A 24,999-nucleotide genomic window follows, 5' to 3' on the forward strand; every position below is an offset into this window, starting at 1 on the left:
CTTGTGTTTTTTGATCTGGCCATGAAATGAAAACATTTTGGGCCCCATTCTGTATGTTTCACTGAAGCAAAATTCCACTTACATTCAATGGGGATTTTGGTGGTCTATGACTCGTAGATTTGGGTGCATTCTCAGCATTTAACAGGGAGGTCCCAAGACAGTGATTACTGAGTTTCTCTCCCTTGCAAACGTGGGCAATGAAACTCTGAATGCACCACATGTTTAAATAAAGATCTAATTATGAAGGGACATATATTCTCTCTGTTTCCAGAATGTGAAGATTTACGGCTAGAGCCTGGAACTCGTACTCATATTCAGAAGCAGTAAGGCCCAGATCCTCAAAAGTACCGAGGCATCAAACTCCCACTGATTTCAATGAGAGGTAGGCATGTAAATATGTTTGGAGGTCTGGACCTTTCCCCCTTGATTAACCTTATTGGTTGCAGTGAGGCTACTCATTTAAGTGACTGCTGTCCATTCACCATCTGGCCTTTAGTTTAGTGGGCTCTTTTTATGTTTCTGTGGTTTTAATATTATGATCAGATTGAGAACAATCATGCTGCTGTTACAGTCGCTGTGAGGTTTGCCATTGATTTCAATGGGAGAACATCTACTGCCTATTGAAAACAATATGTCGACATCCATGTATGTTCCACTTCCTGAACTTCACTCTCTCAGCCAAGATAATCATCATTGAATGGGTGTGTTTCTAGTAGGGTCCTGCAGGGATTGGTTCTTGGCCCTATGCTATTTAACATTTTTATTAATGACCTGGAAGAAAACATCAAATCATCACTGATATAGTTTGCAGATAACACAGAAATTGGAGGAATGGTAAATAATGAAGAGGACAGGTCACAGATACAAAGTGATCTGGATCGCTTGGTAAGGTGGGTGCAAGCAAACAATATGTATTTTAATATGGCTAAATGTAAATGTATACATCTAGGAACAAAGAATGTAGGCCACTGTGACACTGGCAGTCCAGCCAATCTGTGTATGACAAGAGGCATTACAATCATATCAGGATAATTCACTTGTGTGTGAATTTCAAAGAGATGTACTAGACCAGCAATCATTAACTCATTCATTTGTAGTAATAGAAATCAAGGGTAGATGCTAAGTGCATTTGTCTGTGTTTATCTATATCCCATTAGAAGATTTATAATGTAACCAAATTAGCTTGTAGCGGCTAATTCCCTTTCATGTCTTAATTGCCTTACATTATGTATGAAACTGCGTTCAATTAACCTTAAGATCAAAGATGTGAGATAATGCAGGAAACTAATAATATTATCTACATTGTCTTCAGCTAATCTATCTCTCTTATAATAAAAGACCGGCTAATTGTTTTATGCAAATGAGTGAAACTAGATTAGCTGTGTATGCATAAGAAGAACAGGAGTACTTGTGGCACCTTAGAGACTAACAAATTTATTTGAGCATAAATAAATTTGTTAGTCTCTAAGGTGCCACAAGTACTCCTGTTCTTTTTGCGGATACAGACTAACACGGCTGCTACTCTGAAACCTGTGTATGCATACGAAATTGAATGTTCACTTCAAAGTGGTGGGTCAGTGTATGCTCAACAGAGAGGAATCCTCAGTCACATGCTGTGCTCAAAACACTTGACTGCCTGTTTCAGCTATAAAAATGAAACCTCGGGCCTGATCCTGCATCTCTAGTCTGCTAAACTTTAAACAGGGAAAGTTTAAGCCATGGGATTGAGATCTTCCAAGTAGTTATTTGGAATACCTTGGAAAATGCATGGGAATACTCTAACAGACTTTTCATGTAAACTGCCTTTGGATTCTGACCTATTGGGATAATTCTGAAGAGACTTTTGCAAACCAGCAGATATAATATCTCTGCTATGATTCTGACCTATGAACACTGAAAATCACTTGTATGTATATGATTCCTTAAAATTAATGGAGATACCCTAGCTTCTAGAACTGGAAGCTACCCTGAAAGGTCATTAAGTCCAGCCCCCTGCCTTCACTAGCAGAACCAAGTACTGATTTTGTCCCAATCCCTAAGTGGCCCCCTCGAAGATTGAACTCACAACCCTGAGTTTAACACGCCAATGCTCAAACCACTGAGCTATCCCTCTCTTCTTTTCTTTTTTTTATAAATCTTTAGTTAGTTTACTAAGGATTGGCTGACAGTATGATATTTGGATAAGATCTGAAATATATATTGACCCGAGGGTACATTTCTGATCCTTTGGGATTGGTAGAACCTTAAGTATGGTGCATAGGGTTTTCAACAACCTCTCACTATGTTAGGCCTGTTTGCCTAGATAGGAGCCAAGGACTGGAATGCTTAAAGGGGCTGTCTTTGGCTTCCTGTTATCCAGTATAGTACTATAGAAGCTCTTTTGATACTGGTTTGGTGACTTTAATTATAGGATAAATCACCAGTTTTGGGGGATTGCCTGCCTACTTCTTGCAGTCTGCCCTGAGTGTGGAATTCTCAGTGTGGTCCATCCAGGCAACCAGTCACAGCCACACTTACAAGATGGGGGACTCTATCCTGGGAAGCAGTGACTCTGAAAAAGATTAGGGGTCATGATGGATAATTAGCGGAACATGAATTCCTAGTGTGACACTGTGTAATGCAATCCTTGGATGCATAAACAGGGGAATCTTGATTAGGAGTAGAGAGGTCAACCTCTTATCATGATGTTTATGCTCATTATGTTCAAATTCCAAACATGGAAATGATTCATTATCTATGCTACTTGAAACCGATCTAGGGAATCTCTGCCATTTACTCCATTGGAGGGATTACCCATAGTTTATTTCTCCATTCCACTAATATTGGTGGAGCTCTCCTCCAAACATGAGCTATCACAGATCTGGCTACTAGCAATAATTGAGTTATCAATGAGTCCTTCCCTGGATCAGTAACCAACTTTAGACTGTAACTATGGGTTCCATAAGTGACCTAACTTTAGTAATCTTGAAAAATATATTAATTTTTCTCCAAAATATTGGCTTCTTACTATCCTAATATCTTAGGGCATTCCCAGCATAAATGCAAGAAGGCTATATCTCAGATATAGAAATGTTTTTAGCCTTTCTCCACAGGTTTTCCCATTGTTCCAAGTGATATGTGGTTTTAGATTCTTTCCCCCATTTTCCCATAAATGTGCTCTTGTCTTCTAGATACATGGGTAATAATTCATTGTATGGGGGGAGGGGTCGCACATTTCATGACTTCTCTACACCTACATCATTGCATACACCAGGGGCTCCTTGCATGCTTTCATTTCCTCACTAGCTCCTTGTTTGCCACCCTCCCATTCCCCTCAATTTCAGTGACTCCCTCCAATTCCCCCAATCCTCCTCCAACAGGTGTTTTTCCCTGCCATCCTCCGTCCCCCACATTCTAGGGTCCCCCTTTTCTCCTCCATTTCAACAATGTTCACAACCCCATTCCCACCTTTCCCCCACATTCCCCTTTAGCACTCCTAGTTATTTGTCTTCTTTCTGTCTTGGTAGCAAGTCATGCAGGGTGTCAGGATGTTAAACTATAGTGGGAAGATGGGCAGAGATGAGATGGAGTATTGTCATGATGAAAGGCTTTAATGGCGCCATGTATGATCTATTGAGAATTGCAGAGGTGGTTGTCGCTGTGGCTGTGCTAATCATGATGGCTGGAACTCTATGTGTCCCACATTTTTCCCCTTTTGGTTTTCTGATTTCCCCAAAAATCAACAGGGCTCTGGCCACTGATGCCTAAAGCATTCCCTAATGTTTTGGAATTGGTCAGATAATAGAATATCAGGGTTAGAAGGGACCCCAGGAGGTCATCTAGTCCAACTCCCTGCTCAAAGCAGGACCAATCCCCAGACAGATTTTTGTCAGAGATTCCTAAATGGCCTCCTCAAGGATTGAGCTCACAGCCCTGGGTTTAGCAGGTTAATGTTCAAACCACTGAGCTATCCCTCCCCCTGATAATGGCACCTAGAATGCCGAGGTGGGCACCCATCCAAGTACTAGCCAGGCCAAGGACAGTTTACCTTTCGAGATCGGACAGGATCTGGTATCCAAAAATTATTGCATTACAGACAGACAGAGAAATGCTGTTGAGTTGAGTGTGAGACCTTCAAAAACTTAGCCAACCATGGGGAAATAAGTCTCTTTGAGGTGTTCTTTCCCTTAATTAATGGATCTGTCATCGTTAACATTCTGCTAAAACTTGGGCTTCTTGCACTGGATTATGTAGGAATCCATGGCAACTTCCATGCCTATGAAGTCAAAAGACTTGGCTTGTGCTGGGCAAAATGGCAAGCAATTCCAAATGAAGGGATATTTGCTGGAATTGACCTTCCCCCAACCCAATGGAGCAGAATTCTTCTCTATTCTATAATAAACTAGAACAGATGGTTCTATAATATTCTATTCTAAACTAGTACTGGTGAGTCTACTCTATTCTATTGTTGTACAGGTGGGTTTATTCTATTCTATTCTAGGCCTAAAGGTAAGATTTTTAAAGGTATTTAGGGGGCTAGTGGCATTTTCAAAAGAATCAAGCTGCCCTAACCCCTTTGTAATCAATGGGTTTTAGTCACCCAGGGCTTTTGATAATCCTACTAGGTGCATAAACTTCTTCAAAAATCTGCCCCAATTCACTGACATTCCCTGCTGCTGCCTACGCACATCCAGGTGTCAGCTGAGTGCACTGCTCTCTGCAATTGGGTGGACAGCTCAACCTACACACGCAACAAGGTGTACAGACTCCTGGTAGCTATCCCATCGCTGTTGCTCCTGACTTGGCTGGCAAAATCATGGAGAAAATCATTCTAATGGAGATGCTTATCCCAAGTCCCGCACTGACACCATACGTTCCCATCTTCCTGTTGAGGTGGAATGTAGAAATTTGTGGACTCTGATTATACATTGGCTGTGGAGTGTAAAATGAGACCGAATTTGAACTTTGACCTTTAAGCCAGAGCTCACCAAAAGAATATCAGAATATTCAGCTATGCTCTTGGCTCAAATATGTTAAAGTGAATGTGAGTGACTTGGCACGACCTTGCCTGCTTGTTCCAACCACTACACATTACTCCCCTCCTAGAACTGCATAAGCCCAACAAGTCCTGACTCCTATGTCCAGCGATAACCACTTGATCGGATTGATCTCTCAGTGCCAGGAAGAGCACCCAGGAGACCTGGGATTTCCAATGTTTCTGAGGCTAGACGAATACCCAGTTCATCCTCTGTGTCCTGGATATCCCCCCTTGTGTCAGCCCCAGTCAACGCTGCAAAGTTTCCCATCCTGTTGAGTTTGGGTGGCTAAAAACAAACATGAACCAAATGAAACATGCCGTGAACTTGTTAATGATTCCCCTTATGACGGGATCCCCAAAGCTCTGGGGAACCAACTTTTCATTTCTGGAACTAGGGCCAGTTCACCTGCCAGTCAGGAGGGCAATGAACATCTCTAAGATGTGACTTCCCCAGGCCATCCTCAATCATTAAGAGGGAGCCAGCTCTGAGATCACAGGCACAGCAGTTGTGTGAGGTAATGACTCTTATTGCACAAAATCTGCAACATGCTATTCGCGATAAGCATTGTAATTGCAGGGGGAGGAAGTGGGTGGGCGGATTTTGGATATAGGCTTTTATTTTTAGAGGAGCTAAGGTGAGTGAGGAGGAGAACAGCAAACAAACATGTCCCCTGTCTGTGCCTCAGTTTCCCAATTCTAAAACAGGGATAATTAAAGTGACCTCCTTTGTAAAGTGTTTTGAGATCTACATATGAAAAACACTAAAAAGAGGTAAAATTATTAAAATTGAAACATATTATTTGTTTCCCAAAAAAGAAATCAAAATGACAATTCCATGCAGAATTAGAAATTTGAAAAAAAAAAGTTTAAAATTGGGAAATATCAGGGAAATACAATTTCTTTGCTTATTAAACCACATTTTGTTTTTTCCAAAAAAACAAATATTTCATTGACGTGTTTTTTTTGGGACTATCTAGTGAGGATCTAGCTGTGACCTCCCTCCCATTTAGTATCTGAGACCCCCATGAGGAAGCGCTTTCCTTGTGATCCACAATCTTCCCTACACTGAACCCCTAGGACCCATCAGGAATCTGTGGACCATCAGAGGTGTGCCCCATCAGGGCTGCAGGAAGATGAGTGGAGACAGTGGTTAGCGGAGGGCTTGTCTCAATGTGTAGACTGCTCCTCTTTACTCCCAAGGACCCCAGGACTGGAGATGACCACTGGTGGAGCTCACAAGTTCTGCTGAAACCGAGTTACTCACAACTGGGGCTGAGGAGAGTTTAGTAAACAAAGGAAATTTAGTAAACAAAGGAAATTCCCAAGCAAGTGTTTTTTGTTCAGGTGGAGTTAATATTAATTTAATATCAGTAATGCAGTGGGATTACATCATAATCATTATCATCATTGTTCCTTCTGCAGGCACATTTTGCAATTAATAAATGGAGAAGAATCTCACCACCCCAGTAACAGAGTTTGTTCTCTTGGGCCTCACCCAGAATCCTGAGCTGCAGCAATTCCTCTTTGTGGTTTTCTTCATCATCTACGTGAACACCTGGCTGGGAAACTTCATCATCATCACCACCATGATCACCAACCACCAGCTGCACACCCCCATGTACTTCCTGCTGGCCAACTTGGCTTTCTTGGATGTCAGTGAATCATCAGTAAATGCCCCAAAATTGCTCATAGGTCTCCTCACCCCTAGTAAAACCATCTCATTCAATGAGTGCATCCTCCAGATGTTCTTCTTCCACTTAATTGGGGGAACTATGGGGTTTTGTCTTTTCACAACGATGATTGATCGGTACGTGGCCATCTATAAACCACTGAGATCAGAACTAATGTACTGATTGTGGTGAGGAAATTACTATAGAATGTTCCAACAGGTGAATATGAACAATCTTTTGCTTTATGGCTTATTCTTTTCTCCCTTTTACATATATACACTTATCCGCACTTATCATGTGGCTTCATATCAGAGTGGTTTAATAACACTGAGATATTATTATAAGAATTAATTGGTTTTAATTTTGTTAGATAATATTTCTATTTCTGTCTATGACTTCACAGGTTAAATTAAATTCATCTTTGGTGGCCTTTTCTGCTAATCATGATATAAAAGTGCAGTTATAAATAGAGGAGGTAAACATTGTTTTCTTGGATTTGTTGTAGTGTCCTTTTCACTGGCAATCTATAAATAACATTACAAAATGCTTTCATATGTTTTCCAGATTTTTACTTACAAGGAAAAAAACAAGCTTCTTTCCTAAATATATTTAGTTTTTAAATTTTTCTACATTTCCTCCTTTTTTCAAAGAAAGAAAGAAAGAAAGAAAGAAAGAAAGAAAGAAAGAAAGAAAGAAGCAGTTATGAGATTTTACAATACGAGGAAAACAAATAAAAATATTTGAATAACTTTTCAAAGAAATGTTGCTTTTTTTCTTTCCCAAGCAGTTCTATATTTTCAAAGTTGATGTACTAAAGAGAAAGTTCTATAGTGAAAAATAAAAGGGGCTCTCTTTCCTGAAAAGATGTACCCTCCATGTGTATCAAAATTGGATTTTCAGATCCAAAATGAATTATGACTATTTATACTCCTGTAAGATCTCCTAACCAATGTGGCTCTCACTACGAGTTTAGGTCGACTTTAGCTGCGTTAAATCGACTTAAGCCTGGACACGTTTACACGACGAAGCCCTTTCTTTCGACTTAAAGGGCCCTTTAAACCGGTTTCTTTACACCACCTCGACGAGGGGATTAGCGATAAAATCGGCCTTAGGGGGGTCGGAATTGGGTTAGTGTGGACGGAATTCGACATTATTGGCCTCCGGGAGCTATCCCACAGTGCTTCATTGTGACCGCTCTGGACAGCACTCTCATCTCAGATGCACTGGCCAGGTAGACAGGAAAAGCCCCGCGAACGTTTGAATTTCATTTCCTGTTTGCTCAGCGTGGAGAGCACAGGTGACCATGCAGAGCTCATCAGCACAGGTAACCGTGATGGCAGTCCCAGTCCCAGTCCCAGTCCCAGGATCGCAAAAGAGCTCCAGCCTGGACCGAACGGGAGGTACGGGATCTGCTCGCCATCTGGGGAGATGAAGCAGTGCTGGCCGAACTCCGAAACAGTAAAAGAAATGGCAAAACATTAGAAAAGATCTCCAAGGCCATGAAGGACAGAGGCCATAACAGGGACGCACAGCAGTGCCGCGTGAAAATTAAGGAGCTAAGGCAAGCCTACCACAAAGCCAGAGACGCAAACGGAAGGTCCGGGGCTGAGCCGCAAACATGCCGCTACTACGAGGAGCTGCATGCCATTCTAGGGGGTGCAGCCACCACTAGCCCAAGCGTCTGCTATGAGTCCCTCGCTGGAAACAGGGAAGCGGGTTCAGCGGACGAGGAAGATGAGGATGGAGAGAACATCATAGATAGCTCACAGCAGCAAGGAAGCGGAGAAACCAGTTTCCCCAACAGCCAGGATATGTTTGTCACCCTGGACCTGGAACCAGTAACCCCCGAACTCACCCAAGACCCTGTGGGCACACAGGGGACCTCTGGTGAGTGTACCTTTGTAAATATTACACATGGTTTAAAAACAAGCGTGTTTAATGATTAATGATTAATTTGCCCTGGCAATCGCGGCCAGTACAGCTACTGGAAAAGTCTGTTAACGTGTATGGGGATGGAGCGGAAATCCTCCAGGGACATCTCCAGAATGCTCTCCTTCATGTACTCCCAAAGCCTTTGCAAAAGGTTTCTGGGGAGGGCTGCCTTATCCCGTCCGCCATGGTAGGACACTTTACCACGCCAGGCCAGTAGCACGTAGTCTGGAATCATTGCATAACAAAGCATGGCAGCGTATGGTCCCGGTGTTTGCTGGCATGCAGACAACATCCATTCCTTATCGCTCTTTGTTATCCTCAGGAGAGTGATATCATTCACGGTCACCTGGTTGAAATGGGGCGATTTTATTAAGGGGACATTCAGAGGTGCCCCTTCCTGCTCTGCTGAACAGAAATATTCCCCGCTGTTAACCACGCGGTGGGGGGGAGGGGTGAAGTGACCATCCCAGAGAATTGGGTGTGTGGGGGAGGGGAGTTAGTTGGGTTTGTGCTGCATGTTAAACCTGAAACCGCAGCCCCTCCTTTTACATTGCAAACCCATTTTAAATGGCCAACCCAACGGGTGCTTGGTATGGTTAATGAGAGCAGTACTGTTTTAAACCATCCCCACTTGTTAACAAGGTTAAAAAAGCCAAAAGACTGTGTCTTACCATGGCTGCCTGCAAGCTGAAATCTGTGGCCTGGCACTGCGTGAGTGATCTCTCACACCAAACCGGCAGGCCCTCAATATAAGAGGAAAAATGCGACCTTGTAACGAAAGCACATGTGCTGTGTAATGTGAACAGCAAAATCTAACGTGAAAGAGTGTACCCATTGTTCTCTAAAATGTATCTTTTTTAAACAACTCTCCCTTCTCCTCCACCAGCTGCAAATGTTTCACCTTCACAGAGGCTAGTGAATATTCGAAGAAGGAAGCGAAGGACGCGTGACGAAATGTTCACTGAACTACAGACTGCCTCCCACGCTGACAGAGCACAGCAGAATGCGTGGAGGCAGTCAATGACTGATTTTAAAAAAGCCCAATATGAGCGAGAGGACAGGTGGCGGGCTGAAGAGGAGAAGTTGCGTGCTCAAGAGGAGAAGTTGCGTGCTGAAACGCGGGCTGAAGAGGAGAAGTGGCGTCAACTTGTACTCATAAAGCAAGAGTCGATGCTCCGGCTGCTGGAGCATCAAAGTGATATGCTCCTGCGTATGGTTGAGCTGCAGGAAAGGCAGCAGGAGCAGAGACCGCCGCTACAGCCCCTCTGTAACCAACAGCCCTCCTCCCCAAGTCCCATTGCCTCCTCACCCAGATGCCCAAGAACACGGTGGGGGGGCCTCCGGCCACCCAATCACTCCAGCCTAGATGATTTCCAGTGCAATAAGTTTTAAAGTTTTAAAGTTTTAAAGTGCAGTGTGTCCTTTTCCTTCCCTCCTCCCGCACCCATCCCGGGCTACCTTTGCAATTATCTCCCTAGTTGTGTGCTGAATTAATAAAGAATGCATGAATGTGAAGTAACAATGACTTTATTGCCTCTGCAAGTGGTGCTTGAAGAGGGGAGGGTAGGGGAGGGTGGGGTGCTTGGTTTACAGGGTAGTAGAGTTAACCGGGTGGGGGGGGGCTGCGATTTCATCAAGGAGAAACAAACAGAAGTTTCACACCGTAGCCTGGCCAGTCACAAAACTAGTTTTCAAAGCCTCTCTGATGCGCACTGCGCCCTGCTGTGCTGCTCTAACCAACCTGGTGTCTGGCTGCACGTAATCAGCGGCCAGGCGATTTGCCTCTACCTCCCACCCCGCCATAAATGTCTCCCCCTTACTCTCACAGATATTGTGGAGCGCACAGCAAGCAGCAATAACAATGGGGATATTCTTTTCGCTGAGGTCACAGCGAGTCAGTAAGCTGCGCCAGCGCGCTTTTAAACGCCCAAATGCACATTCCACCACCATTCGGCACTTGCTCAGCCTGTAGTTGAACAGGTCCTGACTCCTGTCCAGGCTGCCTGTGTACGGCTTCATGAGCCATGGCATTAAGGGGTAGGCTGGGTCCCCAAGGATAACGATAGGCATTTCAACATCCCCAATGGTTATTTTCTGGTCCGGGAAGAAAGTCCCTTCCTCCAGCTTTCGAAACAGAAGAGAGTGCCTGAAGATGCGAGCATCATGTACCCTTCCCGGCCAGCCCACGTTGATGTCGGTGAAACGTCCCTTGTGATCCACCAGGGCTTGCAGCAGCATTGAAAAGTACCCCTTGCGGTTTATGTACTCGGTGGCTTGGTGCGCCGGTGCCAAGATAGGGATATGGGTTCCGTCTATCGCCCCACCACAGTTTGGGAATCCCATTGCAGCAAAGCCATCCACTATGTCCTGCACGTTTCCCAGAGTCACTACCCTTGATATCACCAGGTCTCTCATTGCCCTGGCAACTTGGATCACAGCAGCCCCCACAGTAGATTTGCCCACTCCAAATTGATTCCCGACTGACCGGTAGCTGTCTGGCGTTGCAAGCTTCCACAGGGCTATCGCCACTCGCTTCTCAACTGTGAGGGCTGCTCTCATCCTGGTATTCTGGTGCTTCAGGGCAGGGGAAAGCAAGTCACAAAGTTCCATGAAAGTGCCCTTACGCATGCGAAAGTTTCGCAGCCACTGGGCATCGTCCCAGACCTGCAACACGATGCGGTCCCACCACTCTGTGCTTGTTTCCCGTGCCCAGAATCGGCGTTCCACGGCATGAACCTGCCCCAGTAACACCATGATTTCCACATTGCTGGGGCCTGTGCCTTGTGAGAGGTCCATGTCAATTTCCTCATCACTATCGTCGCCGCGCTGCAATCGCCTCCTCCTCCTCCTCAGCTGGTCCTGGTTTTGCTTTGGCATGTCCAGGCTCTGCATATACTCCAGGACAATGCGCGTGGTGTTCATAGTGCTCATAATTGCCGCGGTGATCTGAGCGGGATCCATGATGCCAGTGCTAGCTATGGCGTCTGGTCTGAAAAAAGGCGCGAAACTAGTATCTAAAGACCAGGGGAAGAAGGGAGGGAGGGAGGGAGGGAGGGAGGGGCGAGTGACGACATGGCGTACAGGTACAGGGAATTAAAATCAAGAAAGGTGGCTGTGCATCAGGGAGAAATACAAACAACTGTCACACAGAATGCCCCCCCCCCAGAGATTGAACTCCTAAGCCTGGGTTTAGCGGGCCGTTGATTTGACGGAGGGAGGGGGGAAGGAAATGAATACAGAACAAATCTATTTTTTACATCTTAAGACGACAGTGCAGCATGACTGATAGCCCTCGGCATTTTCTGGGTGCTTGGCAGCAAATACTGGGCACGTACCAGTATGACGATGATGGATACCAATCATAATATAGTATTTATTGCCAAAAGGCAAGGGGTTGCTGCTGTGTAGCAATGTAGCCCCACGTGTGCCAGCCACATGTCTGCCAGCACCCAGATCGCCCTCGGCCTTTTCTGGGTGCTTAGCAGACAATACTTGGCAGAAAATAGTATACTACGACTGGTAACCATCATTGTCCAACGAGGACGGTTAAAGGCAAGGGGTTGCTGCTGTACAGTAGCCAGAAGGATCGGTAAAGGCGCTCAGGCTACAATAATCTATGAGCATTTCAGGCAACCTGTAAATTTACTTGCTTTCAGACCTGAGGAAAGCTCTTCTTGCAGATCTGCTGAGCACCCAGATCGCCCTCGGCCTCTTCTGGGTGCTCAGCAGACAATACTGACAGGACGGTTACCAGTCGTAATAAACCATCTACTGCCAAAAGGCAAGGGGCTGGTGCAATGCAGCCCTACGGCTGCCAGCCCCACAGCTACCAGCATCCCGATCGCCGATGAAGGCTACCACTCATGCTGCACCGTCTACCGCCAAAAGGCAGTTATCTGCTGCTGCTGTGTAGCAATGCAGTCCCACGTCTGCCGGCACCCGGAAGACATATGGTGACGGTGAGCTGAGCTGAGCGGGCTCCATGCTTGGCGTGGTATGTTGTCTGCACAGGTAACCCAGGTAAAAAGGCGCGAATCTATTGTCTGCCGTTGCTGTGACGTCGGGGGAGGGGCCTGACGCAATGTACCCAGAACCCCCCGCGGCACTGTTTTGCATCATTCGGGCATTGCGATCTCAATCCATAATTCCAATGGGCGCCGGAGACTGCCGGAACTGTGGGATAGGTACCCATAGTGCAATGCGCCGGAAGTCGACGCTAGCCTCGGTACTGTGGACGCGGTCCGCCGACTTCATGCACTTAGAGCATTTTATGTGGGGACACACACAATCGGCTGCATAAAACCGGTTTCTATAAAACCGGCTTCTATAAATCCGACCTAATTTTGTAGTGTAGACAAAGCCTAAGAGAATAGCTAGAAGCTACTTCTGGCAGTAACATCTTTAAAAAACACTGTTAATGAATTTCAAATCAATTGCATCTGTATATAATAAATGAAGACAACAGGAATGTAAAAAAAAAATAAAGGAATGGTTTTCAGCAGAGTTGAGTGGGGGCAGAAAATGAAGAGGACGGGGCTACAGAGGAGTCACTGAGGCAGGGTGTGAAGGGGAGAAAACATTTTCAAATATGTTGAAAACATTATGTATCATAAATATTTCTTTACTGGCATGAGGATTTTAAAATAAGGTGGCTTTTTACTGAAATTAGAAAATAAAGTGAAAATATTCTAATACATTTTTGAGAATTTTTGGAGCATAAAAATAAAAAGCATAAAATCAAAATATAATTAATTTACTCTTTGGGTTTTCTATTCTTCTCCCTTTTCTCTTCCTCTCTTTCATTTCTCGTTAGAAAAAGGGGAGAAAGTAAAAAAAAGATTAAAAGGGGACAGTAGTAAAAAATCCAACAAAAGAAAACAAAACTGAAAAATCAAAATCTAATCATTTTAGTCAAATATTTGAAATGAAAAAGTTATTGAAAAATTTTGTGAAATATTTTGTCTATAACTGGGTTCAAAAGAATTAGATAAATTCATAGAGGATAGGTCCATCAATGGCTATTAGCCAAGATGGCCAGGGATGCAACCTCATGCTCTGGGTGTCTCTAAGCTACTGTCTGCCAGATGCTGGGATTGGATTACAGGGAATGGAACACTTGATAATTGCCCTATCCTGTTCATTTCCTTTGGGGCATCTGGCATTCGCCACTGTTGAAGGATAGGATACTGGGCTTGATGGACCATTGGTCTGACCCAGTATGGCTGATCTTATATTTATAACTTTTAAGGATTTAAATTGTTGTTTGACTGTGAAAATTAATTAAGCAAAGAAAGGCCTCTTCTTATTCAACCGATCTGTGACCCAGGTGTATCAGTGACTTTCAGTGGGACTTGTGCTCCTAAAATCTTAGAAGCATAGAATCACAGAATATCAGGGTTGGAAGGGACCTCAGGATATCATCTAGTCCAACTCCCTGCTCAAAGCAGGACCAATTCCCAACTAAATCATCCCAGCAAGGGCTTTGTCAAGCCTGACCTTAAAAACCTCTGAGCAAGGAGAGTCCACCATCTCCCTAGGTAACCCATTCCAGTGCTTCATCCTTCTCCTAGTGAAAAAGTTTTTCCTAATATCCAACCTAAACATCCCCCACTACAACTTGAGAACATTACTCCTTCTGTCATCTGCTACCACTGAGAACAGTCTAGATCCATCTTCTTTGGAAACCCCTTTCAGGTAGTTGAAAGCAGCTATCAAATCCTCCCCCCCCTCATTCTTCTCTTCTGAAGACTAAACAATCCTAGTTCCCTTAGCCTCTCCTCATAAGTCATGTGCTCCAGCCCCCTAATCATTTTTGTTGCCCTCCGCTGGACTCTTTCCAATTTTTCGACATTCTTCTTGTAGTGTGGGGCCCAAAACTGGACACAGTACTCCAGATGAGGTCTCACCAATGATGAATAGAGGGGAATGATCATGTCCCTCAATCTGCTGGCAATGCTCCTACTTATACAGCCCAAAATGCCCTTCGCCTTCTTGGCAACAAGGGCACACTGTTGACTCATATCCAGCTTCTCATCCACTGTAACCCCTAGTCCTTTTCTGCAGAACTGCTGCCTAGCCATTTGGTCCCTAGTCTGTAGCAGTGCATGGGATTCTTCCGTCCTAAGTGCAGGACTCTGCACTTGTCCTTGTTGAACCTCATCAGATTTCTTTTGGCCCAATCCTCTAATTTGTCTAGGTCCCTCTGTATCCTATCCCTACCCTCCAGCGTATCTACCACTCCTCCCAGTTTAGTGTTGTCTGCAAACTTGCTGAGGGTGCAATCCACACCATCCTTCAGATCATTAATGAAGATATTGAACAAAACCGGCCCCAGGACCGACCCTTGGAGCACTCCGCTTGATACCGGCTGCCAACTAGACATGGAGCCATTGATCACTACCCATTGAGCCTGTTAAGTGCTTTTGAAATTCCATGTTTATCTGCTGTAGTGATGGAGAGCATATAGTTAGCACCTACATAGATAATTAGATGGAGAACCTTGGAGAACAGCATAGCTGGTGTAAAGCCCAAGACATCAACCAATTTAGATTCTGTTGGGAAATATGGTAGGCAATTCTAAAGTGAAGGGAGCTTTACTGGAATTGGCCTGCCCACAACCTTACAGGTTAGAAATCTTTTCTATTCTATCCTATTCCATTCGAAACTAGTACATGTACGTCTATTCTGTTCTATTATAAACTAGTAGAGATGGTTCTATTCTATTATATTCAAAGCACAAATAAGGATGTTATCAGAAATGATACTGATCTATTCAGTAAAATTAGGAAATAGAATATTCCAATTGAGATGATTATACCAGGTCCCACACAATAAATTACCATAACAACAAGGAGTCTGGTGGCACCTTAAAGACTAACAGATTTGTTTGGGCATAAGCTTTCATGGGTAAAAACCTCACTTCTTCAGATGCATAGAGTGAAATTTACAGATGCAGGCATTATATACTGACACATGGAGAGCAGGGAGTTACTTCGCAAGTGGAGAACCAGTGTTGACAGGGCCAATTCAATCAGGGTGGATGTAGTCCACTCCCAATAATAGATGAGGAGGTGTCAATTCCAGGAGAGGAAAAGCTGCTTCTGTAATGAGCCAGCCACTCCCAGTTCCTATTCAAGCCCAGATTAATGGTGTTAAATTTGCAAATTAATTTTAGTTTTGCTGTTTCTCTTTGAAGTCTGTTTCTGAAGTTTTTTTGTTCAATGATAGTGACTTTTAAATCTGTAATAGAATGACCAGGGAGATTGAAGTGTTCACTTACTGGCTTATGTATGTTACCATTCCTGATGTCCGATTTGTGTCCATTTATTCTTTTGCGGAGGGACTGTCCGGTTTGGCCAATGTACATGGCAGAGGGGCATTGCTGGCACATGATGGCATATATAACATTAGTGGATGTGCAGGTGAATGAGCCCTTGATGGTGTGGCTGATGTGGTTGGGTCCTCTGATGGTGTTGCCAGAGTAGATATGGGGACAGAGTAGGCAACGAGGTTTGCTACAGGGATTGGTTCCTGGGTTGGTGTTTCTGTGGTGTGGTGTGTAGTTGCTGGTGAGTATTTGCTTCAGGTTGGGGGGTTGTCTGTAAGCGAGGACTGGCCTGCCTCCCAAGGTCTGTGAGAGTGAGGGATCATTTTCCAGGATAGGTTGTAGATCGTGGATAATGCGCTGGAGAGGTTTTAGCTGGGGGCTGTATGTGATGGCCAGTGGTGTTCTGTTATTGTCCTTGTTGGGCCTGTCCTGTAGTAGGTGATTTCTGGGTACTCATCTTGCTCTGTCAATCTGTTTCCTCATTTCCCCAGGTGGGTATTGTAGTTTTACGAATGCTTGATAAAGATCTTGTAGGTGTTTGTCTCTGTCTGAGGGGTTGGAGCAAATTCGGTTGTATCTTAGGGCTTGACTGTAGACAATGGATCGTGTGATGTGTCTTGGATGGAAGCTGGAGGCATGTAGGTACGTATAATGGTCAGTAGGTTTCCGGTATAGGGTGGTGTTTATGTGACCATCACTTATTTGCACTGTAGTGTCCAGGAAGTGGATCTCTTGTGTGGACTGGTCCAGGCTGAGGTTGATGGTGGGGTGGAAATTGTTGAAGTCCAGGTGGAATTCTTCAAGGGCCTCCTTTCCTTGGGTCCATATGATGAAGATGTCATCAATGTAGCGCAAGTAGAGGAGGGGCACTAGGGGACGAGAGCTGAGGAAGCATTGTTCTAAGTCAGCCATAAAAATGTTGGCATACTGTGGGGCCATGCGGGTACCCATAGCAGTGCCACTGACTTGAAGGTATAAGTTGTCCCCAAATCTGAAGTGGTTGTGGGTGAGGACAAAGTCACAAAGCTCAGCCACCAGGTGTGCTGTGGCCTCATCAGGGATACTGTTCCTGACAGCTTGTAGTCCATCCTCATGTGGAATATTGGTGTAAAGTGCTTCTACATCCATGGTGGCCAGGATGGTGTTTTCAGGAAGAACACCAATGCATTGTAGTTTCCTCAGGAAGTCGGTGGTGTCTCGAAGATAGCTGGGAGTGCTGGTAGTGTAGGGTCTGAGGAGAGAGTCCAAATAGCCAGATAATCCTGCTGTAAGAGTACCAATGCCTGAGATGATGGGGCGTCCAGGGTTTCCGGGTTTATGGATCTTTGGTAGTAGATAGAATACCCCTGGTCGGGGTTCTGGGGGTGTGTCCATGTAGATTTGTTCCCGTACTGTAGCTGGGAATTTCTTGAGCAGATGGTGTAGTTTCTTTTGGTATTCCTCAGTGGGATCAGAGGATAGTGGCCTGTAGAATGTGGTCTTGGAGAGTTGCCTGGCAGCAACTCAGTGCCAGGAACAAAACTCAGCAGTCATGGGATTTCCTCAGCTTCGGAGGCCAGTCAAATATCCAGTTCTTCCACTGTGTCCCAAATAGCTTCTCAGCACGGGAAGGAATTTTCAAAGCCTCTAATGTTTGCATGGCTAGAATAAACACATAAAGAGACTGAAAAATGCCATGACGTTTTTAATGACTCCTCTTGTGAATGAATCCCCAAATCTCCAAAGCAGCAACTGTCTTGATTGTGCCTACCAAAGCTCGAGGGTATTTCAGACACTCTTTACTCCTAGTATCAGCCTTAGTAGGGGTAAATAAGCATATAAGGGGAAGATTTCTGGGGCTATGTCCTCCTTGGAACCAGGTCTTCTTCCCCTGCCGGTCAGGACCTCAATGATCAGCTCTGAGGTTTGACTTCCCAGGCCATCCTCGATCGTTTGGAGGCAGCTGGCTCTGAGATCACAGACACGGCAGGTCATGTAAGGTATTGACTCTTGATTCATAAAACGTGCCATGTGATACTAGGGATAGGTACTGTTATTATTCACATAAAAAAGAATCTAACACATCAGAGAAGGGCAGACAAATAAACATTGACAAGTTTTTAAAGTGCTTGTACACAAATGCTAGAAATCTAAATAATAAGATGGGTGAACTAGAGTGCCTCGTGATAAAGGAGGATATTGATATAATAGGCATCACAGAAACCTGGTGGACTGAGAGCAATCAATGGGACACAATCATTCCGGGGTACAAAATATATCAGAAGGACTGAACAGGTCGTGCGGGGGAGGGAGGGGGGGGGAGTGGCACTATATGTGAAAGAAAATGTAGAATCAAATGAAGTAAAAATTTTAAGTGAATCCACATGTTCCATAGAATCTCTATGGATAGAAATTTCATGCTCTAATAAGAATATAACATTAGGGATATATTATAGACCACCTGACCAGGACAGTGATAGTGATGATGAAATGTTAAGGGAAATTAGAGAGGCTATTAAAATTAAGAACCCAATAATAGTGGGGGATTTCAATTATCCCCATATTGACTGGGAACATTTCACTTCAGGACGAAATGCAGAGATAAAATTTCTCGATACTTTAAATGACTGCTTCATGGAGCAGCTGGTACGGGAACACACAAGGGGAGAGGCAACTCTAGATTTAGTCCTGAGTGGAGCGCAGGAGCTGGTCCAAGAGGTAACTATAACAGTACCGCTTGGAAATAGTGACCATAATACAATAGCATTCAACATCCCTGTGGTGGGAAGAACATCTCAACACTGTGGCATTTAATTTCAGAAGGGGGAACTATGCAAAAATGAGAGGGTTAGTTAAACAGAAGTTAAAAAGTACAGTGACTAAAGTGAAATCCCTGCAAGCTGCATGGGTGCTTTTTAAAGACACCATAATAGAGGCCCAACTTTAATGTATACCCCAAATTAAGAAACACAGTAAAAGAACTAAAAAAGAGCCACTGTGGCTTAACAACCATGTAAAAGAAGCAGTAAGAGATAAAAAGACTTCCTTTAAAAAGTGGAAGTCAAATCCTAGTGAGGCAAATAGAAAGGAGCATAAACGCTGCCAAATTAAGTGCAAGAATGTAATAAGAAAAGCCAAAGAGGAGTTTGAAGAACGGCTATCCAAAAACTCCAAAGGTAATAATAAAATGTTTTTAAGTATATCAGAAGCAGGAAGCCTGCTAAACAACCAGTGGGGCCCCTTGATGATCGAGATACAAAAGGAGCGCTTAAAGACGATAAAGTCATTGCGGAGAAACTAAATGGATTATTTGCTTCAGTCTTCACGGCTGAGGATGTTAGGGAGATTCCCAAACCTGAGCCGGCTTTTGTAGGTGACAAATCTGAGGAACTGTCTCAGATTGAAGTGTCACTAGAGGAGGTTTTGGAATTAATTGATAAACTTAACATTAACAAGTCACCGGGACCAGATGGCATTCACCCAAGAGTTCTGAAAGAACTCAAATGTGAAGTTGCGGAACTATTAACTAAGGTTTGTAACCTGTCCTTTAAATTGGCTTCTGTACCCAATGACTGGAAGTTAGCTAATGTAACACCAATATTGAAAAAGGGCTCTAGAGGTGATCCCGGCAATTACAGACCAGTAAGTCTAATGTCAGTACCGGGCAAATTAGTCAAAACAATAGTTAAGAATAAAATTGTCAGACACATAGAAAAACATAAATTGTTGAGCAATAGTCAACATGGTTTCTGTAAAGGGAAATCGTGTCTTACTAATCTATTAGAGTTCTTTGAAGGGGTCAACAAACATATGGACAAGGGGGATCCAGTGGACATAGTGTACTTAGATTTCTAGAAAGCCTTTGACAAGGTCCCTCACCAAAGGCTCTTACGTAAATTAAGTTGTCATGAGATAAAAGGGAAGGTCCTTTCATGGATTGAGAACTGGTTAAAAGACCGGGAACAAAGGGTAGGAATTAATGGTAAATTCTCAGAATGGAGAGGGGTAACTAGTGGTGTTCCCCAAGGGTCAGTGATTGGACCAATCCTATTCAACTTATTTATAAATGATCTGGAGAAAGGGGTAAACAGTGAGGTGGCAAAGTTTGCAGATGATACTAAACTGCTCAAGATAGTTAAGACCAAAGCAGACTGTGATGAACTTCAAAAAGATCTCACAAAACTAAGTGATTGGGCAACAAAATGGCAAATGAAATTTAATGTGGATAAATGTAAAGTAATGCACATTGGAAAAAATAACCCCAACTATACATACAATATGATGGGGGCTAATTTAGCTACAACAAGTCAGGAAAAAGATCTTGGAGTCATCGTGGATAGTTCTCTGAAGATGTCCGCGCAGTTTGCAGAGGCGGTCAAAAAAGCAAACAGGATGTTAGGGATCATTAAAAAGGGGATAGAGAATAAGACTGAGAATATATTATTGCCCTTATATAAATCGATGGTACGCCCACATCTCAAATACTGCGTACAGATGTGGTCTCCTCATCTAAAAAAAGATATACTGGCACTAGAAAAGGTTCAGAAAAGGGCAACTAAGATGATTAGGGGTTTGGAACGGGTCCCATATGAGGAGAGATTAAAGAGGCTAGGACTCTTCAGCTTGGAAAAGAGGAGACTAAGGGGGGATATGATAGAGGTATATAAAATCATGAGTGATGTGGAGAAAGTGGATAAGGAAAAGTTATTTACTTGTTCCCATAATACAAGAACTAGGGGTCACCAAATGAAATTAATAGGCAGCAGGTTTAAAACAAATACAAGGAAGTTCTTCTTCACGCAGTGCACAGTCAACTTGTGGAACTCCTTACCTGAGGAGGTTGTGAAGGCTAGGACTATAACAGCATTTAAAAGAGAACTGGATAAATTCATGGTGGTTAAGTCCATTAATGGCTGTTAGCCAGGATGAGTAAGGAATGGTGTCCCTAGCCTCTGTTTGTCAGAGGATGGAGATGGATGGCAGGAGAGAGATCACTTGATCATTGCCTGTTGGTCCACTCCCTCTGGGGCACCTGGCATTGGCCACTCTCGGTAGACACGATACTGGGCTAGATGGACCTTTGGTCTGACCCGGTACGGCTGTTCATATGTTCTTATGTTCTTATAAGGAGGACAGATGCTCAGAGACCCCACTGATAAAGAAAGAACGACCTGGTTTGGGAGATAACATTTAACATTCACAGAGTTGTCTGAGGTCTTCCTGTGCCTAACTCTCTCAAACTAGGTTTCTCCCATGGCAGGGCTGTAAGCTGCTCAGATCTGAGAGAGATGTCACTGGGACAGTGTGGAGGTGTGAATGACAATGAGAAAGAGCTCAGGGAAGTGTCCGGATATGCAGATAAAACCACAGTGAGATTCCCATTGTGGGCTTCTTGCTTTTATAAAAGCTTACCTTTTTTTAGCTGTCTAATAGCTTTAGTCTGGGATTTCAAAGCTATCAGAATTTTGGTAAGAGCTTGGCACCTCAGTCCCTTAGCCGCCTTGAAAACTCCCAGCCTAAAAGTGCCTGAAATGTTCAAAAGCCATGTGTCTAACAGGGATCAAGGTGCAGCCCATGCTAATGCAGTATGCCTCTCTGTTTGATTGGCGTGAGCATGGACAGAGATTTATGGGTCTCCTACAGCAGCTGACCTAACAGCTTTTGTCACTTAATTCAGCCAGTAGACGCTCATGCTTTTACATCAAGATATCTTGAGTTCAGTCCTTGGACATGTCCCCTGTAAACCTCCAAACCTTAAAAGCTGCACCAAAGTAGGGAGTCTCTGAGGTCTACAGGATGGTGGTGGACAATGCCTCCCCCCAACAATTTCACTGCCTTCCCCCCAAAGTTATCCACCTCATTGCCATTGTACCTTGAGTGCTTCATGGTCATTAGAAGATTGACCCTCACAGCCCTCCTGCCAAGCAGGGGAGTTGCAGAACTACCCCCCTTTCAGATAGGGAAACCGAGGCACAGAGTTTGTGATTTTCAAAGGACCATGGAGAGGTTAGGAATCCACTTATAAAAGGGAAGATCAAGTGGAATCGGTCACTTAGCTCCCTTATTCTCTTTGGAAAATCCCACGCCAGGAGGGGATGTGAGTTATCCATGAGCACAAAGGCTGTCTGTGGCAGGACAGAAACTGAACCTCACTCCTCAGAGCCCAAGGCCAGTGGTTTACCGACAAGCCCATCCCCCCACATTGCTCACAGCAATATCTCACTGTCATTTAGAGCTGGTTGACATTCTTTTACAGAAACAGATGAATAAATAAGTAAATACATAATTCTGTCAACAAATTGTGGATGGGAAAATCTGTTTTAATAATTTTTTTAAAAAATCATCTGAATAGTTCAAAGACAAATATTTGTTTCATGAAACCTTGAACCAAAAATTCCAGTCTTTACATTTTCAAGCGGGCAAAAAGTGAAGTAAAGCCATTTTTCTCACCTTCTCACACTTTTTTCTTCCCTCCTTCCCTCCCCCTCATTTTTCCAAACGGCAAACTAAAAATGGGAGAGAAAATGCATGGGAGGATATGGAGAATACAAACACCAAAAAAAGAAAACTAGAATTTGGTTTTTTTTAAATGCTGAATCAAAATTAAAATGTCAGTATGAAAGTGATCAAAATAAAATTGGGATTTGAATAGCAATGAAATGAACATTAACATTTTGTCACATTTTAAAAAAATCCCTGTGAAAAAAGTTTGAACCAAAAATATCATGTTTTTCCTTTGCAAGATTTTTATGGAAATAATATCTTTTTAAAGCAGCTCTAGAGATTTTCCAAACTTGTAATGGAAATCAGGTGTCCACATCTTCTGGGTGGGATTGAACATCTCAGGCTAAGCGCATCCATGGAAATCATTGTGTTCACAATTTTTAAACACTGGTACTTAAAGTTCTGCAGCAGAATCCATAGGCACTGAAACACACCAGCTCACCTCAGAAAAGATCAGTCAGTAAGATGGAATCTCTTTGGTGGATGAGCTGCTGTAAAGGGAAAAAGTTAATATGCTCAGCACCTCTGGTATTGAGGCCATACATTCAGCATCTGAATCCCTTAATTTGGTGGCTCTCAAGTTTTTTCCATTCCAGCTCCCATCCCATCGGGACCTTACTCCCATTTAGCCATATATGTAGGTCAATCTGGTCATAGTGACCTTCTGACACCTGGTTGTGACCCTCAGGCTAAGAACCCCTGGACTCTGAGAATCTTTACCTAAGTGCAACCCTTTGCAACTCCTATCCTTCCCAACATCGAACCTCTAGGCTCCAAGAAGACTCTGTGGACCTTGGGAGCACTGCATCACCAGAGCTGTAGGAAGATGAATGCAGACTGGGGTTAGCTAGTGCTTCTTTGATGGGCAAACCACTCCTCTTCACTCCCAAGTACCCCATGCAGATCCCCAATGGGGTAGCTCTTAGGGTCTGCTGAAGCAGAGTTCCCCTGCAGTGGAGCTGAGGAGATAGTGTTTAATTTAGGAAAATCAGGAACTACCCATACCCAATGTCTTTCTTAAGGTGGAGTTAACATTGATTTAATATCAGTAATTTAAAGGTGGAAAAATATAAAAGCATTTTATTAATTATTATCATTATTCAGATTCCAGGTATATTTTAAGGACACGAAATGGAGCAGAAGAACCTAACTGCCACAGTGACAGAATTTGTCCTCTTGGGCCTCACCCAAAGTCCTGAGCTGCAGCGATTCCTCTTCATCATCTTTTCCATAGTCTACCTGACAACCTGGCTGGGAAACTTCATCATCATCACCACCGTGATCTCCAACGACCGACTCCACACCCCGATGTACTTTCTGCTGGCCAACCTAGCTTTCATAGATATTAGTGATTCTACAGTCAGTGTGCCGAAGATGCTGTCGGGTCTCCTCTCCCAGCACAAAACCATCTCATTCAATGAGTGCATCCTCCAGATGTTCTTCTTCCACTTCATTGCTGGTGCTATGGTCTTTTTACTTGTGGTGATGGCTGCCGATAGGTACGTGGCCGTCCATAAACCACTGCGATACTTAACTATCATGAACCGGGGTGTGTGTGTGGGGTTAGTGGCAGGCACATGGATGGGTGGATTGGCTCACTCTACTATTCAGATTGGATTGGTCCTCCAGTTACCGTTCTGTGGGTCAAATGTCCTGGACAATTTCTACTGCGATACCCCACAAGTTGTCAAACTGGCCTGCACCGACACCTACCTGTTCGAGCTGCTGATGGTCTCCCAAAGTGGGGTACTTGCCATAATTATCTTCATCCTCCTGCTCATTTCATACAGTGTCATCTTAGTCAAGATAAGGACACACCTCAAGGAAGGGAAGCGCAAGGCTTTCTCCACCTGCGGAACTCAGATCATGGTTTTGTGTTTAATATTCATACCCTCCATCTTCATCTACGCTCGACCCTTCCGGAAATTCCCCATGGACAAGGTGGTCTCTGTCCTTAACACTGTAATCACCCCAATGCTGAATCCAATAATCTATACACTGAGGAACACTGAGATGAAGAAGGCTATCAGGAGACTGATGAGCAGAATGCTCTTCTCAGGGAGGGAAATGAAGACGTAATTTTTTTTAATGATCACTTTTAAAAAATTTTGTTTTTATCAAGTTTCATGAACTTGTTGCACAGTGTTAACAAATCTTATTTAGAATCTGTGTTTGTTCCCTGTATAAGAATGTCACCCATGTACTTTTAGTTCCATCATTAATAAAATGGAAGTACTGGATACGGTAGAAAATCTCTGTCCCTTAAAGCTTACAATCCAAGGGCTAGACTATTTGCTACCTGAAAACTTTGTTAACACAAAGCTAAAGCTGACTGTCAGTGCCTCTAGTACCTGTCTAGAAAGTCAAACGTCCTTATACTTAAACCTCTGAGAATCAGGAAATACAGCCCCATAACCTTAACTCTGCCCCTGGAGCTGGCAAGAGACACTGGGGATATACTGTAAGCATGGTTCAGTCAGGAGCTGCTCTATAAGAAGCAACCACAAAGAATGACTAAGCAAATGTGCCCTTTTATCTGATGTGGGTTGTCCCACAGATTTCATCTACAC

The 24,999-nt window shown here is 43.8% G+C and overlaps 1 protein-coding gene across 1 annotated transcript; it reads left to right on the forward strand.

Annotated features, from left to right (window-relative positions):
- Positions 1–23,560: 23,560 nt before the first annotated feature.
- Positions 23,561–24,508, forward strand: LOC135887732 (olfactory receptor 4D2-like). The gene has a single exon (XM_065415462.1). It carries the CDS (start codon positions 23,561–23,563, stop codon positions 24,506–24,508), a length of 948 nt encoding a protein of 315 aa, XP_065271534.1.
- Positions 24,509–24,999: the final 491 nt, after the last annotated feature.

Source organism: Emys orbicularis, chromosome 13 (assembly GCF_028017835.1).
Source record: "Emys orbicularis isolate rEmyOrb1 chromosome 13, rEmyOrb1.hap1, whole genome shotgun sequence".
NCBI classification, from domain to species: domain Eukaryota; kingdom Metazoa; phylum Chordata; order Testudines; family Emydidae; genus Emys; species Emys orbicularis.